This window comes from Corapipo altera, unplaced genomic scaffold (assembly GCF_003945725.1).
Source record: "Corapipo altera isolate COAL_440 unplaced genomic scaffold, ASM394572v1 75, whole genome shotgun sequence".
Lineage (NCBI taxonomy): Eukaryota > Metazoa > Chordata > Aves > Passeriformes > Pipridae > Corapipo > Corapipo altera.
In genome coordinates, this window is record NW_020884887.1 from 8,939,849 (window position 1) to 8,965,601 (window position 25,753).

At 41.8% G+C, this 25,753-nt stretch overlaps 1 protein-coding gene across 5 annotated transcripts in view; it reads right to left on the reverse strand.

Moving 5' to 3' along the window:
• Positions 1-7,890: 7,890 nt before the first annotated feature.
• SGCD (sarcoglycan delta) overlaps positions 7,891-25,753 on the reverse strand; it is a 322,382-nt gene continuing 304,519 nt past the window's right edge. For all 5 annotated transcript variants that reach the window (XM_027643293.1, XM_027643291.1, XM_027643294.1 and 2 more), the window contains exons 8-9: positions 12,735-12,858; positions 7,891-11,096 (exon numbers count right to left, since the gene is read on the reverse strand). In XM_027643293.1, the coding sequence (XP_027499094.1) occupies positions 10,923-11,096; positions 12,735-12,858 (298 nt within the window). In that variant the 3' untranslated portion in view covers positions 7,891-10,922. The remainder of the gene's footprint in view (positions 11,097-12,734; positions 12,859-25,753) is intronic.

Consider the following 25,753-nt stretch of genomic DNA (forward strand, 5'->3'; position numbering starts at 1 on the left):
CATGGGGGCACTGCAAGTATGTTCCTGTTCAGGCTGTTACAGAATTACTCACTGTTTAAATCATGTCACATTCAGAGGTAGGTGATGAGGAGTTTTCCTGTGCTGGGGAAGGACCTGGGCAGTGGCTGCCATGGCAGTGCTGGTGCTGCCCGTGCAGCTACACAGAGCTGCAGCTCATGTGGATGCTGGGAAGTTCCTGCCAACATGCTTCTTAATGGGGGTTAATTCATGAATTATTTCATTGTCAGTTTACTAGAAATTCCAAATTCAGGCCAAGAACTGCAGCTGATGTTCAGCTGAAAGATGTCTTTTTTATAAAGTGCAAACAGTCCAAAACCCAGTGAGCAACAAAAAGACTGTGCATGTCCACCCAACAGTACTGAGGGAACTTATTTGGAGCCTGGTAAACAGTAGCCCCTGCAAACTGGTAAACAAGTATTCCTACAGCCTGGATTCTGGCCGTGTCCCAGCAGCAAGGACTGGGCTCGTTCTCTCCGTGCACTGGGAAGGCACGCACATCTTTCCAGCAGGACTGAATTCTTGCTGTTTGTTCAGATAATGAGCCTCAATCAATGCTCTCATTTACTGACAAAATCCAGGGCGAACAAATTCAGATTTTAAACCCAGCTCCCGCAAAACACCCTCAGAAGTGATTGTCTGGCATGTGCAGAGTCACCCACGAGCAGCTGATTAGTTGGCCAATTAAAATAAAACTGATGGATCGTTAAAGCAGCCAGAGGTTTCCAAGAGGCTTTCTGTGAATTTGCCCAGGCTGCTATATTTTTTTGTAAATAATTATATTTAATATAATTATTATTTTTTGCAGGCAGACTTGAGCTTGTGCTCCCTACACTGTGTACAGGTGGGGGCTCATTCCCAGATGGGTGCACCTGCACTCTGGTCCCTTCTAGGCTGGAAAACCTTGAGTTCCTGCTGGTTTGGAGCACAAGCAGTACCAGATCCCTTCCACCAGCAAGTGATGCTCTTTGAGAGGTCTGTGATGCTCAGGCAGGACCTCAATGCCTGCAACGTCTGGGCTGTGAATCTCTAAGACCAGGACAATTTCTGCAAAACTAAGCAAGACTCAGCTTCCACCAAAGGCAAGATCTTTTGTTCTGTTGTTGACAGGTTTTCCTCAGACAGCCATTCAGAGAGATTCTCATTCCATCCTCTACATCATTTTTGGCATGAATATCCATTTACTTGATCCTGTGAAATGGATTGCTATTGTGATCCAGATCCTATGGATATACAGAACAGATCCTATCCATATCTTACAGACATATGAAAGTTGGAGGTCTAACTCATGTTTGCCACATTAAAACAAACAAACAAAAACCCCTCAACATCTCTTTCCTTCTTAACAATCATTATTTTATTAATATATTTTACAAGATTGCAGTTGAAATCATTTAAATACAAACTTTTTTTTTATACAGAAAGTGTAATAAAGTTAAAATAGTTCCTTGTGTAATTCATAGCATTATTGCAATGCTTACAAAATTTTGCATAGAGTGTGCAAGGATTGATGTTATTGATACAAAAAAGCTTTATATTTTCCCACACAACCACACACATACATAAATTAAAAAGAAAAAAGCCAAACAAATCCAAATTTTTTAATGAGAACTGTGATAAGACTTTAAATTCATTTTGTCCTGTTTACATGATCAAGGTCATTGGTGGTTTTCAGAGTAGAGGTCAGACAAAGTGTTTTACCATCACAGATGAAAACTGCTATAGCTTATGGGTCATGCCTTTTATGCTACTGCTGTAGATAAACAGGGGTTTGGTTCAACTCACACTGAATGTTGTTCCTCTGTTGGCTCTACCTACATGGAGCATTTTTTGCGTGAATATTGACAACTCTATTGGCATTTGCTCACAAGGAAACTCATTCAAATAAGGGGTGGGCAAAAAAAAGAAAGCCCTAAACCAAAACCTAAATGGATCTGAATCAGATCCAGCATGTCAATCCCTTCCCTGCTCCCAGACTACTGCACAGTGAAGATCCAGACCAAGACCTGGGTCACAGCTCAGGAAAAGCTCTGACCTAGGGAGGAATCCAGGTGTGAATGCTGTCAACTTAACCCATCTCCAATAAGCACAGGGGACAATAATTGCTCAGATCTGCCCTTTATGAGGTTTCTGGCACATTCTTACTTGGCTGAGCAAGGGTAAGATTTGTTCATCCTAACTTCTGTTCTTGCTCTGACAACCCACAAAAAGGGACAAGAAAGTGAATTCCTCCAGCAGCTCCCACCCTGTGGAAGCCACTCTGCAACCACTGCAACCTTTCCCTATTGCCAGCAGGACCAGCAGACCCTCAGTGCTTGCCCAGAGAGACCTTCTGCTTCACACATGATCCACCAAATAACCAGCTGAAATCCTGCATGGTTTGTAGTGGTGCCTGGAAGGAAGCTGGGTGACCATGCCTCTGTTGTCAGCCAGCATCTTGAGCTGGCAGTGATGGCAAGACTGGCCACAGCTGTTTATCAGCACCTGTGTGACAAGGAAATCCCAAAGGTACCTGTGTCCCATACTGCCACCAGGAACACCCAGGCTGTAGGTCAGACAGAGCAGCCATACTCATCTTTTTGATCTCCCAAAAGGTGCTAAACCCTTAGGTCCAACCCTCAGGCAGTGGAGGCTACCAGGGAGTTAAATGGAGCCAAATCCTGATTTACACCAGCTGCAGAGCCAAATTGCCATGCTGTGAATGGCCCTGTCACACTGCTCCAGACCAGTCCCCCCAGGCAGGCATCATGCCTTGCTGCCATTTCTAGCACAGAGGAGCTGGCAAATGGATGAGATAAAAGTGAAAGAGCAAAGCCACCCAGAAGACTCTGCCACCCTGCAGGCTTTCCAAGTGAAGGCAGAGTACTGGGAACCATCCCCTTGGATGCTGTACACGTATTAATGGGACAAAACAGAGGTGGCTTTAAGAGCTACTGGGCTTCACCTTCAGGAGTTACTGCTCTCAGGGTGGCCAAAGGCTTGTTAGAACAGCACCCAGTGACTACCAGTGTTATTTATACCTCTCAGACTGCAGACACACATCATTTGTATCATCTCTAAAACCACTAAAACTGCCCAAGTGTTTTATTATTTGTTACATCCATGACAGCACTGATATCAAGCGCACAAGCCCAGAGGAAGACCTAGATGAAGACAAAAATATCAGGCTGCGGCTTAGTGTAGGAGCTAACTCCCTGCCCTAAGGCAGCCACCCTAGGGAGATCTAGCCATGGTGCTGGGGGGTGGTGGTGTTTGCAGCTAAGTAAGTGTGGGAGAAACTCTGATAGCAACATTTTTTTCAACTACAATCCAAGCTTCAACAAAAATAGCACCACCCACAAATAATTATTCTTTTGCTCTCCAGCATGAGCCTGCCTCAAGATATTTCAAGGACTCCATTATGAGGAAATTTTTAAAAGACCAAGGAAACTACATTGCTTTAGAAAGCAATAATGCAAATAGCAGTAGCATGTTTTGGAGTGCTTTATCTCCTACTGGCATTTAAGCCTTTGAATGGGGGAAAAATGTGAGAACAATGCAATTTAAAATTCCTGTTACATGCAAAGTTGCACATGGCCTGTGCTTTGCAATGGGCTTGTTCCTATAATGACAAATATATTATAAATGGTAAGACTTTCCATTTGGGTAGGACCTGATGAGAGACTTCAAGGAGTCCTTTTTAATCTCAGAAGAAAAGACTGTTTAACTAAAGCTGCATGTTTTTATCTGAAGCATTTCGTAGCACAATGTAAATGTAACATTTTCACACAAATTTCTCCTTCTGATATTTTTTCTTCCTGGTAGAAAGTTTTAACCAACTAAACGTGAGGCAAACATACAATTACATGTCACTTCACGGTGGACGTATCCTTCCTATTTTTTGATAGCACTTAAAAGCTAACAAAACTCAATCCATGGAGGGGATTTGCCTCAATAGAAATCTGGCTTCCTCTGAACAGGCAGCCCATCACTACTGAATGGTGGCAGAAAATCCCAGCCACCCCATGGCTTCCAGCTGCAGTAAGGTAAGATATTTCCTGGGAGTGACACCAGTGCTAACTTTCCCACAGGAATTACACTTGTAGCAAATTAATTTTTAAGGGACTTGCACCTCTAGTTTACAGTGACTTAGATGGGAAATCTCAGTGGTGCACCAAGATTATATTTTCATCTCATTTTGGATAAAAATCCTGCAGCTTTTCCTGTATTCTTTATACAGTGTGTTGCTTTTCACAAGGGCACAATACAATTCAAGTGGCAGGACAGGAGAGGATGAAATGATAAACCCTCAGGGCTGTATGTGCATAGCCACGGGCTTCTCAACCACAGCAGACTTAAAAGCTCTCTAAATACAAGCTATTTGCAATAATTTCCATCTAAGCCCCAAGCCACTGTGGTTATTGTGGACGGAAAAAACACTCCAGTAACCCTGAACAGCCCAAGCTGTAAGTGGTTTCAGTGACAGCAATTCCAACTGTGCATATGATCAAGCATAATTGCTACTGTATTTAGTAAAGTGGATGTTATTAATTTAAAGTATAATAGTGCAAAGAGACAGAGAAGTTGGCTGCATTACTGTATTAGGATGATGTCTCACCATTTCTTCCCTTTCACTTCTACCTGCCTTTGTTTAATTCACTCCACTCTCAGTTAAATAACATCAGCACCACATCAGTGTTTTTAACCTTGCTCCACTCACAGCCATAAACTTGGCTACATCAGCTATGAAAACAGCAACTGCCATACAGAATTGACCTAAAAGTCCTGAATTTCACCACAGTGCCACTGCTACACACAGGTTTTGGGGTTCTCTGGGACTGAGACGTGACATGATGCGGATTCGGGGACTGCTGGTCACTGCACCCGGGTGCAGGTACAGCAGGACACCAGCTACCAAAACATCACACAGCGATTTTAGAACTGAGGAAAAAAGGTTAAAATGGAACTCTTGTCAGGATCATGCTCCTCAACAGCAAGGGCAATAAAAAGGCTGCTATTTTCACGTTCAAAAAGCACCAAAGCAGGGCTTGGTAAAGCTTGGCAGGAACACACCCTGTGCTTGCTGGGGTTGAATTCTGGATGATGACATTTCAAAATTTAAAATGTCAGCCATAAAAAAGAGTACAGCCTCTGACTTTTTTTTGTTGTTGTTTGTTTGTTTTGTTTTGGTTTTTTTTTTTACTGTATGTACTTCTAAAATGAAATCATTACAGCTGTTACTCTTCTTCACTGAGCAGCCACTGGAACTCCTGATCTGCTAATGCTCAAGTGGAGGTAAGTGAACAGCCAGCACCATTTACTCAGTTTATGTATACTTTCAGCCCAGGATTATGTCTTTTGGTTCTGGGCTATTTCTTCACATTTCAGATAACCTTGTTCTCTGAACACATTTCAAGATTTTTCACATTATTTCCTCCTCTCTCCATTAACCAAGTTAGAGACTTCCTGCCACTTTACTCTCTCAAATGTAGCTTTATGATACACCTGTATTTCTCCTGCCCAGTTAAAAAAAAAGCACCATTAAAGTTAATGCATTTCAGGTGTGAGGGCAACCAGAGAGGGGTGGATTTCTTGAAATCTTTGGTCTTTGTTTACTCTCTTTTGCAATGTGAAACTTAAAGCCAACAAATATAAAGAAAATTGGCTTTTGTTGTAAACAACTGCATATGAGTGTGTGTGTATTTGTGTGCACATGTGAACATCTTATGCCTACAAAAGCTAACTTTCATTAAAAGTATTTGCATTTGCAAACTAAGTATGATGTGAACTAACCTGACATCTCCCCAAGTTCCACTGGAATCTCTAACCTTGGAGCAATTTCTAGGGAGGGTTTTTTATTGGTCATCACTTGGCCATACTGTATATTGCAGACAGTATTTTTAGTCTTATGCCTTCAACTTTTTTGTTTGTGCAATTTAAAAAGGAGAAAAAAAGAAACCCTCTTAAAATACAGTTGTTTGACAGCGCATGACTGAGATAACCAAATACAAATTACTCTTCCACACACGTAGTTTTTAAAAAATGAATACTTAGGAGAGGCCTCACACATATTCTAGTAGTTACTGGCTTCCCCTTTTTATGACTTCCTTTACTGTTAACAGTTCTTTGTACTCTTTAGCTACCCATTTCACTGACAACTGGGTAATACACCTCAAAAAGTATAAAAACCCCAAACAAACCAACAACCAAAAAAACCCCACAAAGAAACTCAGAGAATGGATACAGATGTACAGTCATTATTAGGACCTCTGCTTTTGCTAATGGCAAAGTCTTTTTGCTTTAGAAGAACCATCCTAACTCAGCTGTGACAGCAGAATGGTCATACACTACATATGGATAAGGTACCAGTCATGGGTGAGTACTCACTGTCATTCTTCTGACCCTTTACATAAAGTGTCACATTTATAGCAAATTGGACAAGGTCCTGAAGTCCTATGAATTTAAGAGCTACAATACATAAATGCATTTATGAATACTGCATGGTTGCCTAAGGTACATTGACATTAGTGTCACAGTCCTTTGATTAGCATTTCGATGGGGTTTTAGTGCTCACAGCTGCAGTGCAGGGTTTGGTTTGGACCTACAGCAGCCCCACGGGCTGGCAGTGTTCCCACTGCCCTCAGTGCCCTCAGTTGTCACCTACCCAGCTCCTGTCCCAGCTCAGGCCATGAAGTCATTGACTCAGGCCACCGATCTCAGCAGAAATGAATACACATCCAGCCTTCCCTTAGCACTGGGAGGTAAAATTAAACCAGTTTTGAGATAACCCCTTTCCCAAATAGCAAATGCTCAGTTGAACTAAACTGCAGGCCTCATTCACAATGAAACACTCATTGGTTTTGGCATTTTATCAATGGTAGGTAGAGCATACGGATGAAATTCCAGCAGGGAAGCTCTGATTTAAAGGGATTCAGGGAAAAATCAACCCACACAGGTACAGCAACTGTGAGGGATTTCTGGGCAAGGCAGGAGGAAAAGGGACTCATGCATTTGCCTTGTCCAACAGGTGAGTCAGTCAACCCACAACAGCCCCCAACAACAAACTGTGGAGTGTGAGATAGCTGGGTGTGTTTGAGTGCTGCTTTTTAAACAAAATACCTGTTTTTTCCCTTGGGATCTGAGACAGACAGTCCTGTTTGCTCTGGTTTCATAGAATCATAGAATGGTTTGGGTTGGAAGGGACCTTAGAGATCATCTTATTCCAACTCCCTGCCATGGGCAGGGACACCTTCCACTAGACCAGGTTGCTCCAAGCCCCATCCAACCCGGCCTTGGACACTTCCAGGAATGGGGCATCCACAGTTTCTCTGGGCAACCTGTGCCAGGGCTTCAGCACCCTCACAATAAAGAATTCCTTCCTGATATTTAATCTAAACATGTCCTCTCTCAGTTTGAAGCCTCCTTGTCCTATTACTCCCTGCCCTTTTAAAAGTCCCCCTCTAGCTCTCTTGTAGCCCCTTTAGACACTGAAAAGAGTTCTAACATCTTCTCCAGGCTGAACACCCTTAGGTCTCTCAGCCTGTCTGAGAGGTGCTTCAGCCCTCTGAGCATCTTTGTAGCCTCCTCTGGACTCACTCCAGCAGGTCCATGTCCTTCTCATGTTGGGGGGCCTAGAGCTGGGCACAGCACTCCAGCTGGGGTCAAGCAAGAGCTGAGAATCCCCTCCCTTGACCTGCTGGCCTAACTCGTTTTGATGTAGCCCAGGACACAGTTGGCTTTCTGGGCTGTCAGTGCACATTGCAGGTCACGTTGAGCTTCTCGTCAACCAAGAACCCAAGCCCTTCTCCTCAGGGCTGCTCTTGATCCATTCTCTGCCCAGCCTGTATTTGAGTTTACCACTCACTGAACAGTAGAGACTAATCATGTGGCCAACCCAAGCACAGGCAGCATCACCCAAACCACAATCTTAAAACTCAAATGATTCAGTCATTCAAGGAGGGTTCAAATGATCTACAGGTCTCTACAAAGGTTCAATCTTTCTAGCAACAACTCCTCATCTGCCAATGCAAAATATAATTTTACGTTTTTTAAGATGAAATGATTTTAAAATATATTGAAACAACTGGAATTCCTTTGAGTAGACATAATTAAGGTACCCTTTGTTCACCTCAGAGAAACATCTGCAATGATGGCACAGATGTTAAGGTCGTTTCCTAACAGCTCCCCAGCAGAAATTCATACCACAATAGACGGCTGAGTGTCCTTAGCAGTTTCATGTCCTTTGTGACAGGAGAAGGTGATAACCTCATCCAAGAGCCCCAGCTGAGAAAACCAGCCACTCAAAATTAATTTGTTGGGATGTAAATCCTCATCACAGCAGCCAGAGGGTGCATGGAGATGAGGATTGAGCCAGCGGTGTCTCCGGAATGGAGCACAGAAATCAGGATGCAGCATCCCTGCTGGGTCAGTCCCTGTGCTCAGCCCTGCCTTCCTCCCCACCACGAATACTCTCAGGGATGGGAAAGTTAATGCCACTCGTTTTCTGTACGGGGAACTCTTCCTGCAACACGTGTCTTCACAACTGCTCACACAGGATTTGTTTATGAATTGGGTCATGCTTGCTATGAGGTTTGCGATCAGTAATGAATGAAACAGGGGAAAAAAATTCTACAGTAAATGTAGGACTATGAATGGGACTTCAGTCGTGGTCCCAGAGGTAACATACACAGTATTCTGCTATATTTAACATGGTAAAAAAAAAAGTCTGTATCATTCTAGGTGCCCCTACAATCTTCATGTGTTTCATCAATATCTGTTTAAAGTTGCACAACCAGTTCCCAAGACACCCTCCTGTCCCTCCCCCCCCAAATAAACTAGTTTTAACAACAAGATAAATATGATGTGCTTCTCCTTGCTGAGTGCATTGACTTAAGGCATAGGCACAATTCCCCTCTTTGAACAGAGATGGTATAGTCCTGTGTCCCAATACAATTGTTATCCTGGGTGACCCTTTGCATTCAAATGTTGACTCAAGACAAAAGAATTACAGGAATCATTCATTAAAAAATAGTTTGAATTCATTAATTCATTGGAAAGCATTACTGAAATAAAAGTAAATTATTCAATCCTCTTTTGGGAATAAATTTTACAGGAGTGCTGCTTGGTTAGGCAGCGACATATCTAATCTAAACTCCATAGAAATCTTCTCTTTGAGTCCAATCAGTTTTGGATTAAGTCAGAATTGTTAATTTAAAAAAAATAAAAATCAAACCCTGGTACTCTCCAGACCACAAGAAACTATGTGAAAAGCTGTAAAAAAGGAACGGGCTAAATTAGTTCTAAAGATTTCTGTCAGTTACATTTTATGTTGGAGATCACTTGAAGAATACCAGCTTTGGTTAGATATCACTAGGGATGGGCACAGATCTGTCTTATTTGCACATGAGGTAATATTTCAAAAGCATCTCAGTGGCTTAGAAACCTTGCTGTCCTCGAGAGATTTACTGCAACTTGGAAACTCTTGCCATAATTAGTATATTTGTTTTTCAAAGATTTTTACATGCTTGTGGATGCAATTATGGGTCAGAATTCAATGATCTGGGCTCTTATTATTTTCTGAAATTTGAACAGTGGAAAGAATGTTACCAGATCAGATTTCATGTTTTGTGCTGCCTGTGACTCCTAGACTTATAAAATAAGGAAAAATGCAAACATGAAAAAAATCACAGTTTTGGGGGATCAAATTCTAGAGGAACCAGCATCCAGAGCCCTTGATTTTCAGTCATCTGGCTTTGTCAAAATCTTTATAAGTTCTTTAAAAAAGTCTGTTTCATTGTCAACATCTCTGATATTTGCAGTCTCCACCAAATCTAAGTGGCCTTGGACTGTATATCCTGAAAAGAAAGATGGAAAAAATTCTGGCATATCATCTACATTATACACCTAATTTGTATGATTTTCTCAGTTTCTAAGGGTAGGATAGGTAACTTTTTATGTTTCTGAAGGTATTTAGGCAATGTCCAAATCTTAAATCTTCACACCTTCACACCGCATATGTTCAGAATTAAAAGTGCTAATGGAGTGTGTGTAGGATGATCCAGGACTGTTAACTAAGGAGGTTCAGGATTTTTCTATGTAGTTCATCTTTCACAATTTTTTTTCTTCCAGTGGCTAAATACAACAGAAGTTTTGTTAGCACAGAGATGACTTTAGGTTTGTGTTTGAGCTGATGCATCACATCTGAATAGCACAAGGCATCCTTGGCCACGCACAGGCAAGTGTTGAACCTCTTCAGAAAATCACATGGATTATTCCAGCAAGATCTGGATTGTCCTACTGGCCAAATGCATCCATCTCTCCCAACAGGAAGCTATGCTTTGGTTGATAATTAAAGAGTGTAATTTAACCTCAGGTATCTTGGATCACTGTAGGTGATCAGTACAGCACATCTGGCTATTTTGTTGTTTGTTTTTTAGTTTATTTTTTTCCATGCCACTGATTTAATAGTGCAAAAAAATCAGAGATGCTTCTCTTCCCTTTGTATGTTGATGGGTCTACATGGGTTCCAGGGTCTTGACCAGCCAGCAATCCCATTGCTCTGAGAACAAGATCAAAAACGAGGGGCGATCATGACACTGCATTAATACAGAAGGGTCCAGGGGAGCATCAGATCCAATTCGGCAGATTGTACCAGTAAATTTTGGTGTGGGGAAGAGAAATGCTACACAAATGTAACAGGGTCACCCTGGGATTCCTTGTACTGAAACATCATTTTACACAGAGGATATATATATATATATTTTATATATATATTTTTATATATATATTCACACACACGCGCGCGCACACACAAAAAAAGTCTTTGATAGGCTTTCTGTGTTCTAGTAAAAATAGTTGGCAGCTGAGATCTGTGAGACCAGAACTGGCTTTTGTGCTGCCTGCGATACCCCGCTGCAAATTGTCTCTCAAAGGCAGACGCTTGTATTTATCTGGCAGGTCGAGCTACTGCCTGCCTGAGACAGGAATAACCTCCCATTGGGACACACACAGAGCTCGTAGATTTTTTGCCTGGACCCTGCAGAAGAGGAAGATCCTTGAGGCAAGTTAGGTAGTTTGATTTTTGCAGAATTCAACGTTATCTGAAGCCAGAGGGGGGGAGAGAGAGAGAAAAAGAGAGAGAATTAGCGGAGACCTGTTATTTTTGATATTGTGTTCAAAGGCGCTTCCTTCAGTCAACTCGGCTGCTACAAAAACTTGGTAGGCAAGTGTATTAAGATGGGAAGTCTGATATAAATCTGAGCAAGCACATCATCTGCCTTTACCATGAGTCACTTGCGACCTCCAGTTTGTTTCTGCTAATCTGCCCACTGTGTTTTCTTGGCTTGTGGCTTCCCAGGGCACCTCCACATTTGGGTTCCCCAGCCAGAGGGTGGGGTAATGCCCACTGCAAGGTGGTGAGTGGGTATGGTTCACCTCCAACGACCCCTGCTCCTCCACCAGGATTTCTGTCACTGTGATCCCACTGCCAGTTATGTTTGCACTGACTTTTATGCATATTTTACATTTATGTATATTTAACACTTTTGTGTATATTAAAAATAACTTAAATGCTGTAACAGACCTGAATTGCTCCTTATAAAACAACATGAGGTGAATAAGTGGCATGTTTTAGATACATGGCAGCTACAGGGAATTGCTCTGACATCAGCAAGAACACCTGCACACCAGAATAATATAGGGCAACTAACAGTATTTACAATTACAGTTGAATCTCTAGTTCTAGTATCCAATCATCTAATCTCCTGAAAGAGACAGGTCAATTTATGTATTCTAAAAGCAACTTAGGGTTAAAAACATTAAGGCAACTGCTTGCACTTGTGAAATGCCTTGGGTTTCACTTGCAGTGTATTGGATAGGTTTTTTTTTTTATATATTTTTGAGAGGTTTTTTTGTTAACACATGGTCTGGATTTGGAATGTCTTAAAATGCAAATGTTTAGAAATAACAGCAACCAAAATCCCATTCTATTTTTTCCCCCTGACACTAAGATAGGAAGACATTTAGCTTATGTTGGAGCCCTCTTGGTGGGGTTTCCATTTCATGGGTAGCTCCTCCTCATGAGGCTCTCAGTGGGTTCTCCTGTGGGAGCTCCTCAGCCACATACTTTGGTGTCTTCCATCATTGTGGCAGAAGGAGGGTATGACAACCATATGCCCACGTATATTTGTGACACCAGAAGAGTCTTAACTCTACAGCTATTTTACTTTTGCTCTGTGTTATCAGTTTTAGTTTTCTCTTCCCCTTTGGAATTTTCCCCAGTGTAACAACCTGTGTTTCCTAATGTGTCCTTTCTTTCCAAAATGAAACATCCACTACAAAAGCTTTTCAGATCGATACCAGTGAATTAAGGTCTTCTTATAGAAAAATGTATGATAAAAGATTTAATTATGTTGGCAAAGTAAATCTTGTTTTAAAGTGACAAGGAAACAAAGAATTTAGGTGCACTGTGTATATTACAGCTGCATAAATCTGCTGGAACAACAGATGCTATTATACACGCACTTTAAAAATAATGAATCAGCCCTTGCCACAGAGTGAGTCTCATTTGCATGTGACGTGTTCAATCACAGCAGAAATGAAGTTAGGAAAGCCTGCTGCACCTGGGCTTTCACACCAGCATTTCAAACACAGCGGCTCAGTAACTAGAAGGCTACAGACACGCAGGACATCTGTGGCTTGGTTTGGTTTTGCTGCAGGGCTCGATGTGCTTTGCTTACCTCTCCATCTTTGGATTCCAGCCTGAGCTCTGTCCTGCACGTGGCTTTCAAGCTGCCAGCCTCGGCGTTGATCTCGATGCCTTTCGGAGCCTCCATCACCAGCGCGCGCGTGGGCGACTCCAGCCTGGAACAGAAAGGGGTTACAGAGCCCGGTGGGTTGAACATTCATGCTCAGTCTCAGGCTGTTGCCTCACAGACCCCGACTGCTGCCGTGCACTGCACGGCATCCTAGGACCTACTGATGTTCAGATCCACGCCTGCTTTAGTCAGAGGAAAGAATTCATGCACAAGGTGGTAAAATACATCACAAATCTGACCTACTCATGTTTTATGTCAACTTTTCTGTGCTGGGTCAAGACGCCAGGTGCAATAAAGCTGCCACCATGATCAGCTTGCTCTTATTTCTGGAGGAGATTTCTAACTAATCAGTGCTAACGGGGGATATCAGCAAAGCTGTCTACACAGAGAGTGCAGGTGCTTCTCTTCCTCAAACACCTGTTCAAGCAGGAATAAATTAGTTCTTCTGACTTCCTGTAATGTGAGATTTGAAAGGGTTTAAAGACACAAGGACATAGATGAAAACAACCAAGCTGAAGACCCCAAATTTTGTGGTGACCAGTCCTAGGCTCATGACCACATGCTCTGCAGTGCTTCAGCCCCTCCTAACCACTGATACACTGCACAGGGATCTGACAACCCTGTTACAGCACTGTAACACAGCCAAGCCTTTTACTTCAGGCAATTGGGGTTAATGCTATAAGATGAAGAAGTGCAAGGTTCAGTCTTCCTTGTTGATTATCCATTGTTGGGTCTTTTATTATACTTGTCTCTTCTCTTCTTTATAATATAGTCTCATTACTTTCTGTATTGAAAATGATAATAAAAAAACAATTCTCCCTCTTTGGGAACAGCCTCTTAGTTGATTTTATCACCATTTATGCACTGTACCATCACAGACTATGATCTCCTCAGACGAAGCAGGAACAGAAGCTCCTCTGCTTTGCCTTCTTTGGGTTGCTAGCACTGACCAAGGCGAAGCAGGGGACAGCCCACCACCACCCCCAGTTCAGTAGGGCAGCTCTCAGGGTTTGCTTGCATCAGCTGTTTCTCTGCTCTTCCTATATATAATAATTTGTGCAAGTAAGTGTATTCTTAAATGGACTCCTGCTGGTACTGAGACAACATTATGGGAGACTGAGGGAATTCAGCTGTATTTATTGCAGCCAACAGTTCAATAAAGCAAAGGCACACAGCTCCCTCTCTGTGGCACTTTTCAAGTTACAACTTTCCCTCTTTTTGGTGTTTTCATATTGCTGCTTTTTGAACACCTTTCCTCAAGACCCCCAAACTCATGCATAATTTCCTGTCTGACTTAACTAAATCTAAATTTCAGGGAACAACTGAGGCATACACAGCTTAAGGAAAGAGCACGGTCTCATGGTTATCAGTCTCTGCACAATCCTTCTGAGCTGCTTTTTGTTCTCTGCAAGGAAGCTACTTTTTACATAAACCTTCTTCTGATTCCTTCCACTGGTATCACCCCTTGGCTGGTTCCTGTATGAGGAACTCAAAGTTAAGACCACTGTTACTTTTTTTCCTGCCTCACTGAATTGCAGATTGTGTGGAGGAGAAAAAGCTTGCAAAGAGTGATTGCCATTAAATAGTGCTACCTGGGATATGATTCCCTCTGACCTCCCAATTGCAATAGCTGCCTTTCCAATATCAGTTAGAATTTCCTCATGGTGAAGAGTCACAGCGCACAGCTGCAGGGCTCTGGCACATGAACTCTGGTGGCTTTTGTCAGGGTGGCTTAACACACTGTCTGACCCATGTTTTCCCTGGAGATTTCTGCCCAGGGGTACAGTATGCTCTCACCCTTAAATGAGAGACACCTCACAGACTGGTGCTTACCCTGAAAAATGAAGGACCCTCTGCTTGCACTAAGCCCCCGGATCTGTGCTGCAGTGGCTGGGACGCAGGCAAACATTCCCTCCTGCCTCCTCTGCCCCACAGCAGGATCCTTAGAAGGAGCAGCAGAGAGCTGGGGCCAGTTATGTCTTAAGTCACTGTAGCTAAATTCACCAGAGGATGCGTCCAAATCCCAAGACAGCTGAGCTAATCTGAGGATAAAATAATTCCTAAGAACACGGCCAGGTGACTCTTCAGCACCCCAGCATCTTAGTGACTCTCCAATTTCTTTGATGTCCTGGCTGTCTCAATGTATTTGTTCATGTGTTAATCTTGTAGCTCTTCTACCAACCGAGAAACAAATCTTGTAAGTGCAAAACAGTCAGGCACCACAGCAAAAACAGACTCCCTTTAAGCAGCAGCAGCAGCAGCAGCAGCAGCAGCACTCAATTCCTGCTTGTATTGGAGCAGCCTCCCAGTCCTACACCTTCACTGGAGAGTGTGGAGAGCTGGGAAATTGGTGAATGTCTTCCCATGGTGGGGGAGGATAGAAAGAGAACCTTCCTATGCATCTTTCCTTATGCACACAGGTCCCCCAAACCTCAAACTGAGTTAAACTTGTGCTTTGAATAAGCTACCAAAGATATGGAGTGTACTAGATAACATCGTCCCAAAGTTTATCCTCTTGTCACATCTAACAAAGTGACAGAGTTATCCTTCCTCCTCCACCCGATGAAAACCCACAGGCAGAATAACAGCACTGATGAAAGTCCATTGATTTTAGACACATTCTAATCTGTGCAGAGCTTCTTGGCTCATGGAGGCACAAAGCACCCTCTCAAGCACCTCCCCACAGTCCATGGTGTGACATGGGACAAATACACAGCTCTGGGTCTTTGCTGCTGCTCCATCACCCACCTCGCTGAGCTGACCCCCACTCCATAATCCTAAATCACTAGCTCAGACAGCTGCAATCTTGCTGACACACTGAATCAGCCCAAGCCCAACCCTTTAATACTAAAAACATAATTTTGAAGCTCAAGGAATTTTTTAGAACCTTAAAACTACAGAAATGAGTGTAAGTACTGTAACAGCAAAGTGCAGCTCTTCCAATAATGAAAAACTTGGGCTGCAGCCCACATGGTTTTGTATTTGTTTGGCGTGTAAGTCCATCTGTTTGCACGGGACTTTTGTGCCAATTTACACTACTGTAAAGGAGGATGGAAAGGTCTTAAAAATGTGTTTCCTTGGCATTTGAGGGGCATATGATTGTAAGGAATTTAATTTGATTATTTTCTGATATCCCAAATGAATCCCTGAAACACCTGTCCCCAAACCAGGAGCTGCAAAACCTATGCAAAGCCAGAGAAAGCAGCTGAGGAGTTTATGCTCTGGGGCTTTGAGTAATGTTTACCGAATACTTTCATTTGAAGCAAGTGTTTAAGACACACTCTGCTTTTAAACCTAATTCTGCCTTCCAGAGCAGAACCAATTTGGAGACTAATAATGAAAGAAAATGATTTAGTGATGAACAGATAATTTGTTCAAAATCAGCATTTGTTTTCCAGTGTGATCCTCTGGAGCTTTTAGTAGGATTCCCATCTCCCAGTTAGATGTAAGCCCATACTTAGAGCAGTAGGCTGGAAAGGTGGCTGCATGAATATAGATTGTTTCATTATTTGCTCCTGCTCTTGAATTTTCCATCCCAGCAATTGGCACATAAGCCCTTTTTATTGACCATGGGTGCTGCTTATTTTTGCTCCAGTATTTGCAGGACTGGATTTTGACCTCTCTCACAGAGCTGGGCAAGAAGGGTAAATGCACTGCTATCCACAGACTTACTGGAATTCAGGACTAAGATAAGGTACTGCCATAAAATTTCTCATGTCCCATCTACAGTCTCCTAGTAGGTGGATGAAGAGACATTCCATGGTCTGGGTGACTACTCACAACATAGGAACCACTCCTATGGATCCCAGGGTGTCATGAAAGTCCAAACTTTTAAAAGAAAAGACACAAGTAACAGGATTTTCAGAATTATCAAAGTTCCAAGGTTCCAATTATTACAATGGATGTTAAGTACTCTTGAAAATCTCACTGAGCACCTAAATGCTATAACAAATTTGACCCTTAATCTCAGTTCTTAGTTCTGCAACAGAGGAAATGGCACTTTCCAACTCCATAGGGAGGGTGAAAAGATAAATATATTATCAGTTGTGAAGCAGTTACGTACTGTAACTGCTGAGGCCAGGGAAGTACCATTGCCAGAGACAGATGGTTGGCATGTGGATAACTGATCTTTTCAAATCTGCAGTATTAGGCTCATACCTTCATGGAAAATACTGTTAGTCCTGTTCCTCCCACTGAGCACATTCAATGAGGGGATGATGTATGCAGGGGAAGCCTTGCTCCAGCTCACCAGGCTTGGTGGACAGTGCTACCCATGCCTCTGCAGGCCTTCTACTCAAACCTATCACCAAAGCATCTCACATGGCATCTGTGCACCTTGCAATGAACCCTCTCCTGCTATTCCCTGAAAATCTGTGCTCCTGGGAATCAACAAGGGAGAAAAATTTTCAGTGTCATCCCCGCTTTGCTTTGGAAACTTAAGCAGTAATTTAAAGTAGATCAGCACATGAGTTTGTACTGTGGTTCCAGTGGAAGTTATTCACTTGGAAAGACCATTATTTACCCAGACTTCTAGTTTTCATTTCGTTCATCATAAACAGTCACATTAATCACTCCAGTACCGTGGGATCTATTTCCTTCTTGCCCTTCCTCTCACCCCCTCCAGGATAATGCAGCATTTTCCTTATTGTTATGAACAGCCCTTTGAATCTGGGGAGAAAAAAGGGTATTAAAGATGTGAAGGCCGTATCAGCAGCTGGGTGCTGCTGATGTGCTTCCAATAAAGTGGATATAATTTTGTTAAAAAATAAAATTTATTGCAAATAAATTTTATTTTATATTTACATTGCAAATAAATTTTATTTTATATTTATATTGCAAATATAAAACATAAAATATAATGATAAATATAATATAAAATATTATATATATAAAAATCATATAAAATTTATATTGCAAATATTTATATTGCAAATACTTCAAGGGGAAAAATTTGCCCAAGTCCAGCATTGATGCAAACTGTGGTTGCAAACTGTACCAAAGGCTGCAGTAGAGGAGGGAGAAGATCCTCAACATGTGAAAGCAGTTAGTGTGTTCAGAATTTCTTGAGCTCACTGGGGGATTTTTCTGTGTGGGACACAAACACTGCTCGCAGTATGGAAATGGGTAGAGAAATTTACACTCAGGAGGTGAGGAGCATATGATGCAACAGTGTGGTAACAGCAGCTAATTTAATTTTGCTTAGAAATTTCTGGACTGAGAATAGAGCATGTATTACTGCAGCTGTAGCCCATTACTTCTAATGACTCTAATTATTTCTTATGGTATCCATCTGACCAGCTATAAGATTCACGTTGAGCATAAAATTAAACAATGTTACCACTGTGCCTGCTTACATCTCATACAATTGGTAAATTATGCTGGCAAGTAAACATGGAGCTCCATCAATTTGCTGGTAATGAACCAGTATCTCGGGTTGAAATTTGTTTTCAGATTTAACTCCCTTGTTTCAATGAAATCAATGGGATCAGCCACTCACAGTGACTTACACTTCTGACTTCATTATTTGTGTGTTATCTTATATATGTCTACTCATAGGTAAAAAACACAATGTTTTTCTCACTATTAACTGTAAGTTAATTAGGTTTTACTGAATTGCAAAGAAAGTATGCTTAGTTTCTATTTCTGAAATGCTTTTAACCCCTTTGTTTTTTCCCAATTTATCTTATCTTTGGTTGTATTGGAACAGAAAAAAGTTTGGGAGGTGGAACAACAGGTTGAGCCTGGACTCACCTGGTAAAAACCTCAGCTGAACATAAGTTCAAGCAAAGTCGTGTCACCTCCCAAAGACCAAAAGGCTCTGTCCTGAGCTCTGCCCTTCATCATTAGATTTTCTTCCTACTGGTACTGCCATTTCATGACAACAACAGAGACTAAAATATGGCAAGAACAGTGAGTCTAATATAAAATAGGAAAGAGAAAAAATAGAGTTGGCCTTGGTACATCAGAATGAGAGGTTAAAATGCTCAATGTCTTTTCCTGAGACACTATGATTTTGAGAAAATATGACCTAAATGGCACAATAAAAAAGCAGCAAGTACTCTGAGAGCTTACAGAAGAGACCATCACTAATAAGAAAATATGTATCCCTGTTATTTATTGCTTAGCATTGACATAAATCTTGTTTTCAATTACATGTTAATGAAGCATGCCAATTACTGTTTGAATTGGGACATCTGATTACAGTCTCAATCAACAGAAATAAATCTTGCTTATGGAAGCTTTCCAGGGTTTTTTTTTTTAGGAACATTAATTACAGAAGTAAACAAGAATATATTATCATGTCATCCAATTGTAAATCCTGCCTATTGCTGTAAATACTGGTTAGTTTGACACCGTGTATCACCATTCACTTTCCAGTGTTTATTCTGCAAATCTAATAAGTGACAATTCCCGTGCAGCCATACTCTGAAACAGATTGTTATGGCTGAGGGTCTAAAGCCTCATGTAATTCCCAATTGTGAACAATGAATGAAAATTCTTTCAGCTATCATCCACAAATGATGGTTAATTCCTAAGTAAAATCCAGTTAAATGTGTTAGAGAGCTGACAGGTGCAGAGGTCTAATGATGCTTTATTGGAAATCACAGTTTTCTAATTGAGCTAGAGATAAGTCTGGTTCAAATGCCAGGGGGTGCAACGACTTTTCTTCTCTGTATTTGGGCAGCACAGATGCTGAAGAGATTTTATACAAAGCTTAGTCAAAACAAGGTTAAAAAAGAATTGAGAAAGTAATATGAATCACCCTTGAGAGGGTCTAGATACATGAGGAACCAGAGGAGTTTGTAGGTATGGTACTGGCTTGCAGTACCAAGCAGGTGGGAACCAGCTCTCACTTTACCTCCAAAAAAATGCCATTCCTCAGCAAGAGGAAAAGATCCAACATATGGTTCCTCCCACCACACTGCAAACCCCGTTGTAGACTTCCAGCACCCTTTGGACTAGCTGAGCTTATTCAGAGCACTAAAAAGCACCAAAACTAGGAAAACACAGAAAAGTCAAAATACAATTGATTGCCTACCATGCTATAGCAAGGGAATTACTGAACAGAAGGTAATTTGGTAAAGTTGTCCTAAATGTTTGTTTGAGATCAAACAGAAGATATCAAATTAATCTAGGGAGAAAAATGACTGTGTAATACTATTGAGATCTAGTTTCATTATGAACTGGAGGACTGATGAAGGGCAGAGACTGTCTAAGAAAGAGGTACAAGATTAATGTTTAACAAAGTGGAGCTATGGCTGAGAAAATTAAAATCATCTGCATAATTAAAAAATTCTGTTGCTTATAAATCAAGGAAGGAAATTATCATAGAAATTGGGAGATAGTTGAACACTGTGTGGCAAATACACATGTGGTTAAAGAAGATAATGTGTTTAAGTGCCCAGGGCAGGGATTCAGGGATGCTAAAAGCATGATTCCTATTTCAAGTGTAGAGATGACTGCAACTTCACTCTCCTCAGACCTGGTGGATTGTGAGTAGATTGGTCTTGCTCCAAAACCCTACTGTGCCTGAGACACCTGAGCAGTGAGCTGGCTACAGGATTACCTCCATCCTGAGGTGCTCCATCTTTCAGCCTTAACTTCCCTTCTAACCCAAACCATTCCAGGATGATCTCTGACAGTAAACAGCCATATGAGACACTGTATAGGAGCCAAGTAAGCTTTGGCTGGAGGAAACCAAAGGACAGATGCCCCCTCTCTTAGCATGGTCAGAAGTGGGACAGTAAATGACATTATCACAGAGCAGGCTGAGCTCCAGCTTAGTGCTGCTATTGATGCCACTGGCTGGCATTTAAAAGCCAGTAATTAATTTTAGTACAGAAACCTCACCACTAAATGTCTCCTATCACAAGTTACATTGTCTGGGTCAAAACCGCTTAAGTAATGGTCTGGAAATTCCCTCATGGCTAAACAGAGAGCTTGGGGCTGGAGAGTGGTTCTGCCTCTGATCCCACCAACCACAGCTTCCCTACACTCCCAGCATGGCAAACGAACGGACTTGGAGTAAGACATGCCTGATCTACTACCTAAACCACTTATTCTTTTGCTTGTCTGATATACTTCGTTATGTGACTTATTGCAATAAATTAAAATAAATAGAGACAAAATAAAATCCTCCTCCTGTTGGGTGCATTAATGACCATGTTCATTTCGCATGTAGTGGTAAATAATTACTTTTCATGTTACCATAATTGCCTAAGCCACAAATGCATTTTTTAAGAAGCAGAGGTTGGGCTGGTGTAAGTTTCTAATTATAGGCTGAAAGCTTCTGATTAAAAGGCATAAATTGGAAGAAACCCTTTCAAGCAGAATTACAGGAGAGGCCGCTAAGATTGGGTATTATCTTGATGCACTGTCACTGTGCCAAGGAGGAGAAGAAGAAATAGAAATCAAGTGTTGCAGCTCTTCCTCGGGGCCACTGACACCATTTGCTATCGAAGTGCTGCTATCATGAACATGGAGGAGAATAACACAACCCAAGGGAGGTCTGTAGGGCCACCAAATCTAAAGGCAACTCTGAGCCACTGGAGCCGGGAGAGCAATGCTGTCCTCCAGGGAACAGTTCAGGCTTAAATGGGCTTTTTCCTGAAGTTTATACTGGCTTCTGGGTGGTGGCAGGAGGACAAAAGCCACCTGTGTTGGCCTAAAATTATAAAATTCAATGTGAAGATGGATACTTGAGTTAGCTAAAACTTGTTGTATTAACTCATATAGTATTTATTAACTGAGACATTATATGGTGCTCTACCTTGGGGTGAGTGTCATATGCACTCAGTGGCTAACCACTGGGTCAGTTCGGACCAACTCTCCACTACCTTCATGGTTTGATCTACTGCTCTACTTTGGAAGAAGGCAGAATGATGTAATTTTTTTATCTTATTCTTCTGTTTTTCAGAGTGTTAAATAATCCTGAGGAGCAGACCAGCATGTCATCACTGACAGAGAAATCACTTTCCTGTGATAATCCAGCATACTTGAATGAGAGGATTACTGGCAGGGGTGCAGTGCTATGCAAATATTGCAGTCATTATCATCAGTACTTTGCATGCAGTCTTCTGCATTAGAACTGCTTGATGAAGAGAAGAAATGTTGGTCTAGATTTTCCTTTTAAAATTCTTCTTGAAGTTTGTCTGTCATGGGATTTTTACCTGCTGTTTGGTCAGCCATAAAGGAAAAGGATCAAGTGGATTAAAATCTCACGTGGATAGCTCACAGGTTGAGTTTACAGCACTATCTGCAGTGATGATTTACTCTTTCTCTTCTCCTATGATTTATTCTATTCCTTCTAAAAAGACTGGAGTTAATAGTAAATCACTTACAATGAGAAATATAGAGATAACAAAGCGAAAAAGGATTTGAAATGGTAGAATTAAAAACCTACTGGAAAAAAAAGGTGTGCCTGTATGCATCATATACTCAGTGGTGATACCCTTCGGAAACATGTACACACTTGCCTAAGTGGATTTGAAGAGCTTATTTAGCATGACAAATTGGCTACAACCTGATGGCTATTTCTGAAAACCCATTTATAGACCTTCAGACACTCACACTCCTGTGGCACATCCATTCATTGTACAGTCAATTTATAATGATTCCACCAAATTAAATCTTTATTAACAAACTTATTGACTCTGGCTTTGACTTATCGTCCCCCCTTTTAATTAACTGCAGTAATGAGACAAGCAACATCCAATATAACAACTGACCAAACATTTTGTTTAAAACCTGCCATTTATTTCAAGCAGCTTCACAAAAAAATGAAGGCTGAATTGTTATTTGCTAAATGTCAATTTTCACACTCTGTTGAACCTTTTCTGAAACCTGTCAACCACAAATCTGTAGTCATTTTTCCCCCTCTGATCAGAGCTATATAGAGCATATAACAGGTTTGCAGTTATTTTTCATTCTTTTGCAGAAGATGTACCATTTTATGTCCCCAGTATACTTTAAGGAATGGTAAATATGCATAAATTGTAAATGTAGAGGGATGCATATGCCAAAGTTGTGGCCTCTTTCACAGTCACAATTTACATCAGCAATATGGTTATATGTCTGCGTATGTAAGGTCACAGAAATGATGCAAACCCCTCAAATCCAGCCCATTATCATGCAAAAATACTGCACCATCTTCTTTTCAAATGTGCTGGTTCCTGCTCAGAGTTAGGGATGTGTTTCACCCTACAGGCCATTTGTTCACAGCCTTGCTTTTGGAGTAACACTAAGACAAAGCCAAGGACTGGGCAAGGCCGCCAAGGACAGAGACTGTGACAGGGGCCCAGTGCTACTCCTTGTGACTGGTTACTGTTACTTTTTCAGCATAGAGGAGTTTGAAAGGGCAATGGGAGGGAGGAGGAGTATTTGAAGAAGTCAAACTCAAAGTTCTTTGACAGCGTAGAAATGAAAATCTTACAGCTATTTGAGATTTTCAACTAATTTCTTGCTTTCAAATATGCAAAAGAAAATAGGTTGGGAAATGGTGCAGAGAAGAAAATAAAGGAATTGTGTGGGTGGGTGGAGAGAGGAAAGGAGCAGAGAGAGAGATCAGGAAAAAAAAAAGCCCAACTTGCTGAAAAAGAGAGTATAGAGATGTCTCCAAAGGGACTACTTTAATTCATGGAATAGGATATTTTCAAATTCTTAGCATCAATATATCTTCATCTAAAAACAAAACTGTTTTCTGTTTATCTTTTGCATATAATCACTCCTGAGTAAAACATGCATTTTAAGGTAAGGTTTGGCAATCTTTCGAGAGAGATATGCTAGATGATGTTTTCCATAACTACAAGAGAGACTGAATCTGGTGTTGACAATTCACCATATGCTGGGAGATGACCCTATTGGCATGAACCCACCTTTACTTAGGTGAGGAACATTCCTGTCCTGTTCACCTGGTGAGAACTGGGAGCTTTGAAACGCTGTTGCTCAGAGGTGCGTGTCTCAGGAAGCTCTGATTCCCTCATTTGGCTCTCCTTATGCTATTTAATACGTGCCCTGATGCTATTGCTGGCATCCATGCTGTAGGTGGTTGACCTTATTTGTTTGAAGGTATAGAAATCAGCTCTCCTGCTCCTTGGGCCAACCACAGTAAAGCGAGAATATGTTCAACATTTCTTGACTTCCACAAGGTTCCTTCCGTTTTTCCTTGGGCAAATCTCTGTTTTGACTGTAATAACCTCCTTTATATGTTTTTTTTAGCAGGTAAGAAAGAGACAATTCTAGTTACTAATGTAAGAGGTCAAATGGAGGTGAAATGAAATGGATTAAAAAAACCCCCTGATGTCAGAAATGCCTCTGTACCACTCAGTGGCATAACTCCTTCCTAGAAACAGTTTTTTGCCTGAGATTTTCATTTCAGTTTACTCTATTTTATTTTGATTTCAAAAAGTCAGGCAGGTAGAAGAACTGGTTTTGTGTCTGAAGCACCGGAATTGAATTTCCAGCCACAGGATGAACAGCCTTTGTGACCACAGGTGAGTGCTTTCAGTGGTCCCTGGGTTCGTTGCAGTATAGCAGTGGTGGGGATGGCTCAACACAGCCCAGGAGGAGTAATTCTCCCCGACACAGCAAAGTGATAAAGGCAAAGCTGCAAGGTATATTTTTTTCCCTAGAATTCCTAGCTTTTTCTGAATTGTCTGCACCCCCATGGTATGTCTCAGCAGTCACATTAACACTATTGATTGTCTGCTTGGTAGGTAACAGGAGGAAAAATAAAACAGGCAAGAACTTAACTCTGTTTAGGTTTCTCCAGTGCATGTGGAATCCGGACAATTTTCTATGGGTGGCCACCACATCTAAATTTCCGGTGAAAATTACTACCATGATCTTCCTTTCTGTCAGTAACCAAAGCCACCATGGAGTTGGGCAGGGAGGGAGTCAGGAGTGTGTGTCTTCCCTGCTCTTTAAAATGCTGGTGTGTTTCTGTTCTTTGAAGCAGAGCGTGCGAGATGTCCTGATTTCTACCATTCAAATCTGCCAACCTGCCAGGTTTGCAAATGTCACTTGCTCCCCATAGCAGAGAAGTGCTGCTTGCCAAGGCTGGCCTGTCACCCCCTAGTACAGAGAACACCAGTCTCAGCATTCCCTGTAACACCCCTGTGTCCCAGCAGCCAGGATTGGTTAATTCCAGTTCCAGAACAGTGATTCCAGCCCTCACTTTGTGGCCCCAAGGAAATGAGAACATTTGAGTCACCACCACACACCACACTGAGGAGCCACATTCAACACTGGACGTTCCAGTTCAACCAGTACCACCACCCACTTGCCAGTGTTACCCAGTGCCACTGCTGGGATAAAACAGAGCAATGAGTCAGCCTAACAGATCTCGTTTTGACACTGAATATCAAGCCAACCATATAGAGCTCAGAAAATCTACATATCCGTAGCAGAGAAATACAGCAGAAAATTTCCTTCAGAGAAATTTCCTCAGTAGGGAGGGCCATGTGAAGTCGTTTACTTCCCATTCCCCCTTTCCAGCATTAATGGTACGGATGTTTCCCATGTTTTCTTTTATTTTTCACAATCAGACTTTGAGGTTGTCCAGACATCAAAATTCAACTTTTCAAGTTGGATCCAAACTTGAAGAGTGAAAAGTGAAGAACCCACAACCCCAACCCAGGGCTGTACATCAACCTGCCAGGGAACTGTTTAATCCTGCCAGACCAAAGCTTCAAAATGGAAACTGCAGTATTTTTTCAGCTGCTGTTCTAAAACACATTCCCATGCTCATGCACCATTCCAGCATCCCAGTGTTTTGTGGCAGTGAACATTTGTATTTCAATGCAATTTAGAGGTGGCAGAGAGGCAGTGGCGTGGGAGTCCACCTGGGTTTTCTCCTGCCTCAGCCCCTGCCTCAATGCACACCACCAGAGAGTCCATTTCAGCACGTGGTGCCTGCTCCCCTTTGATTTTCCTGTTTGCTT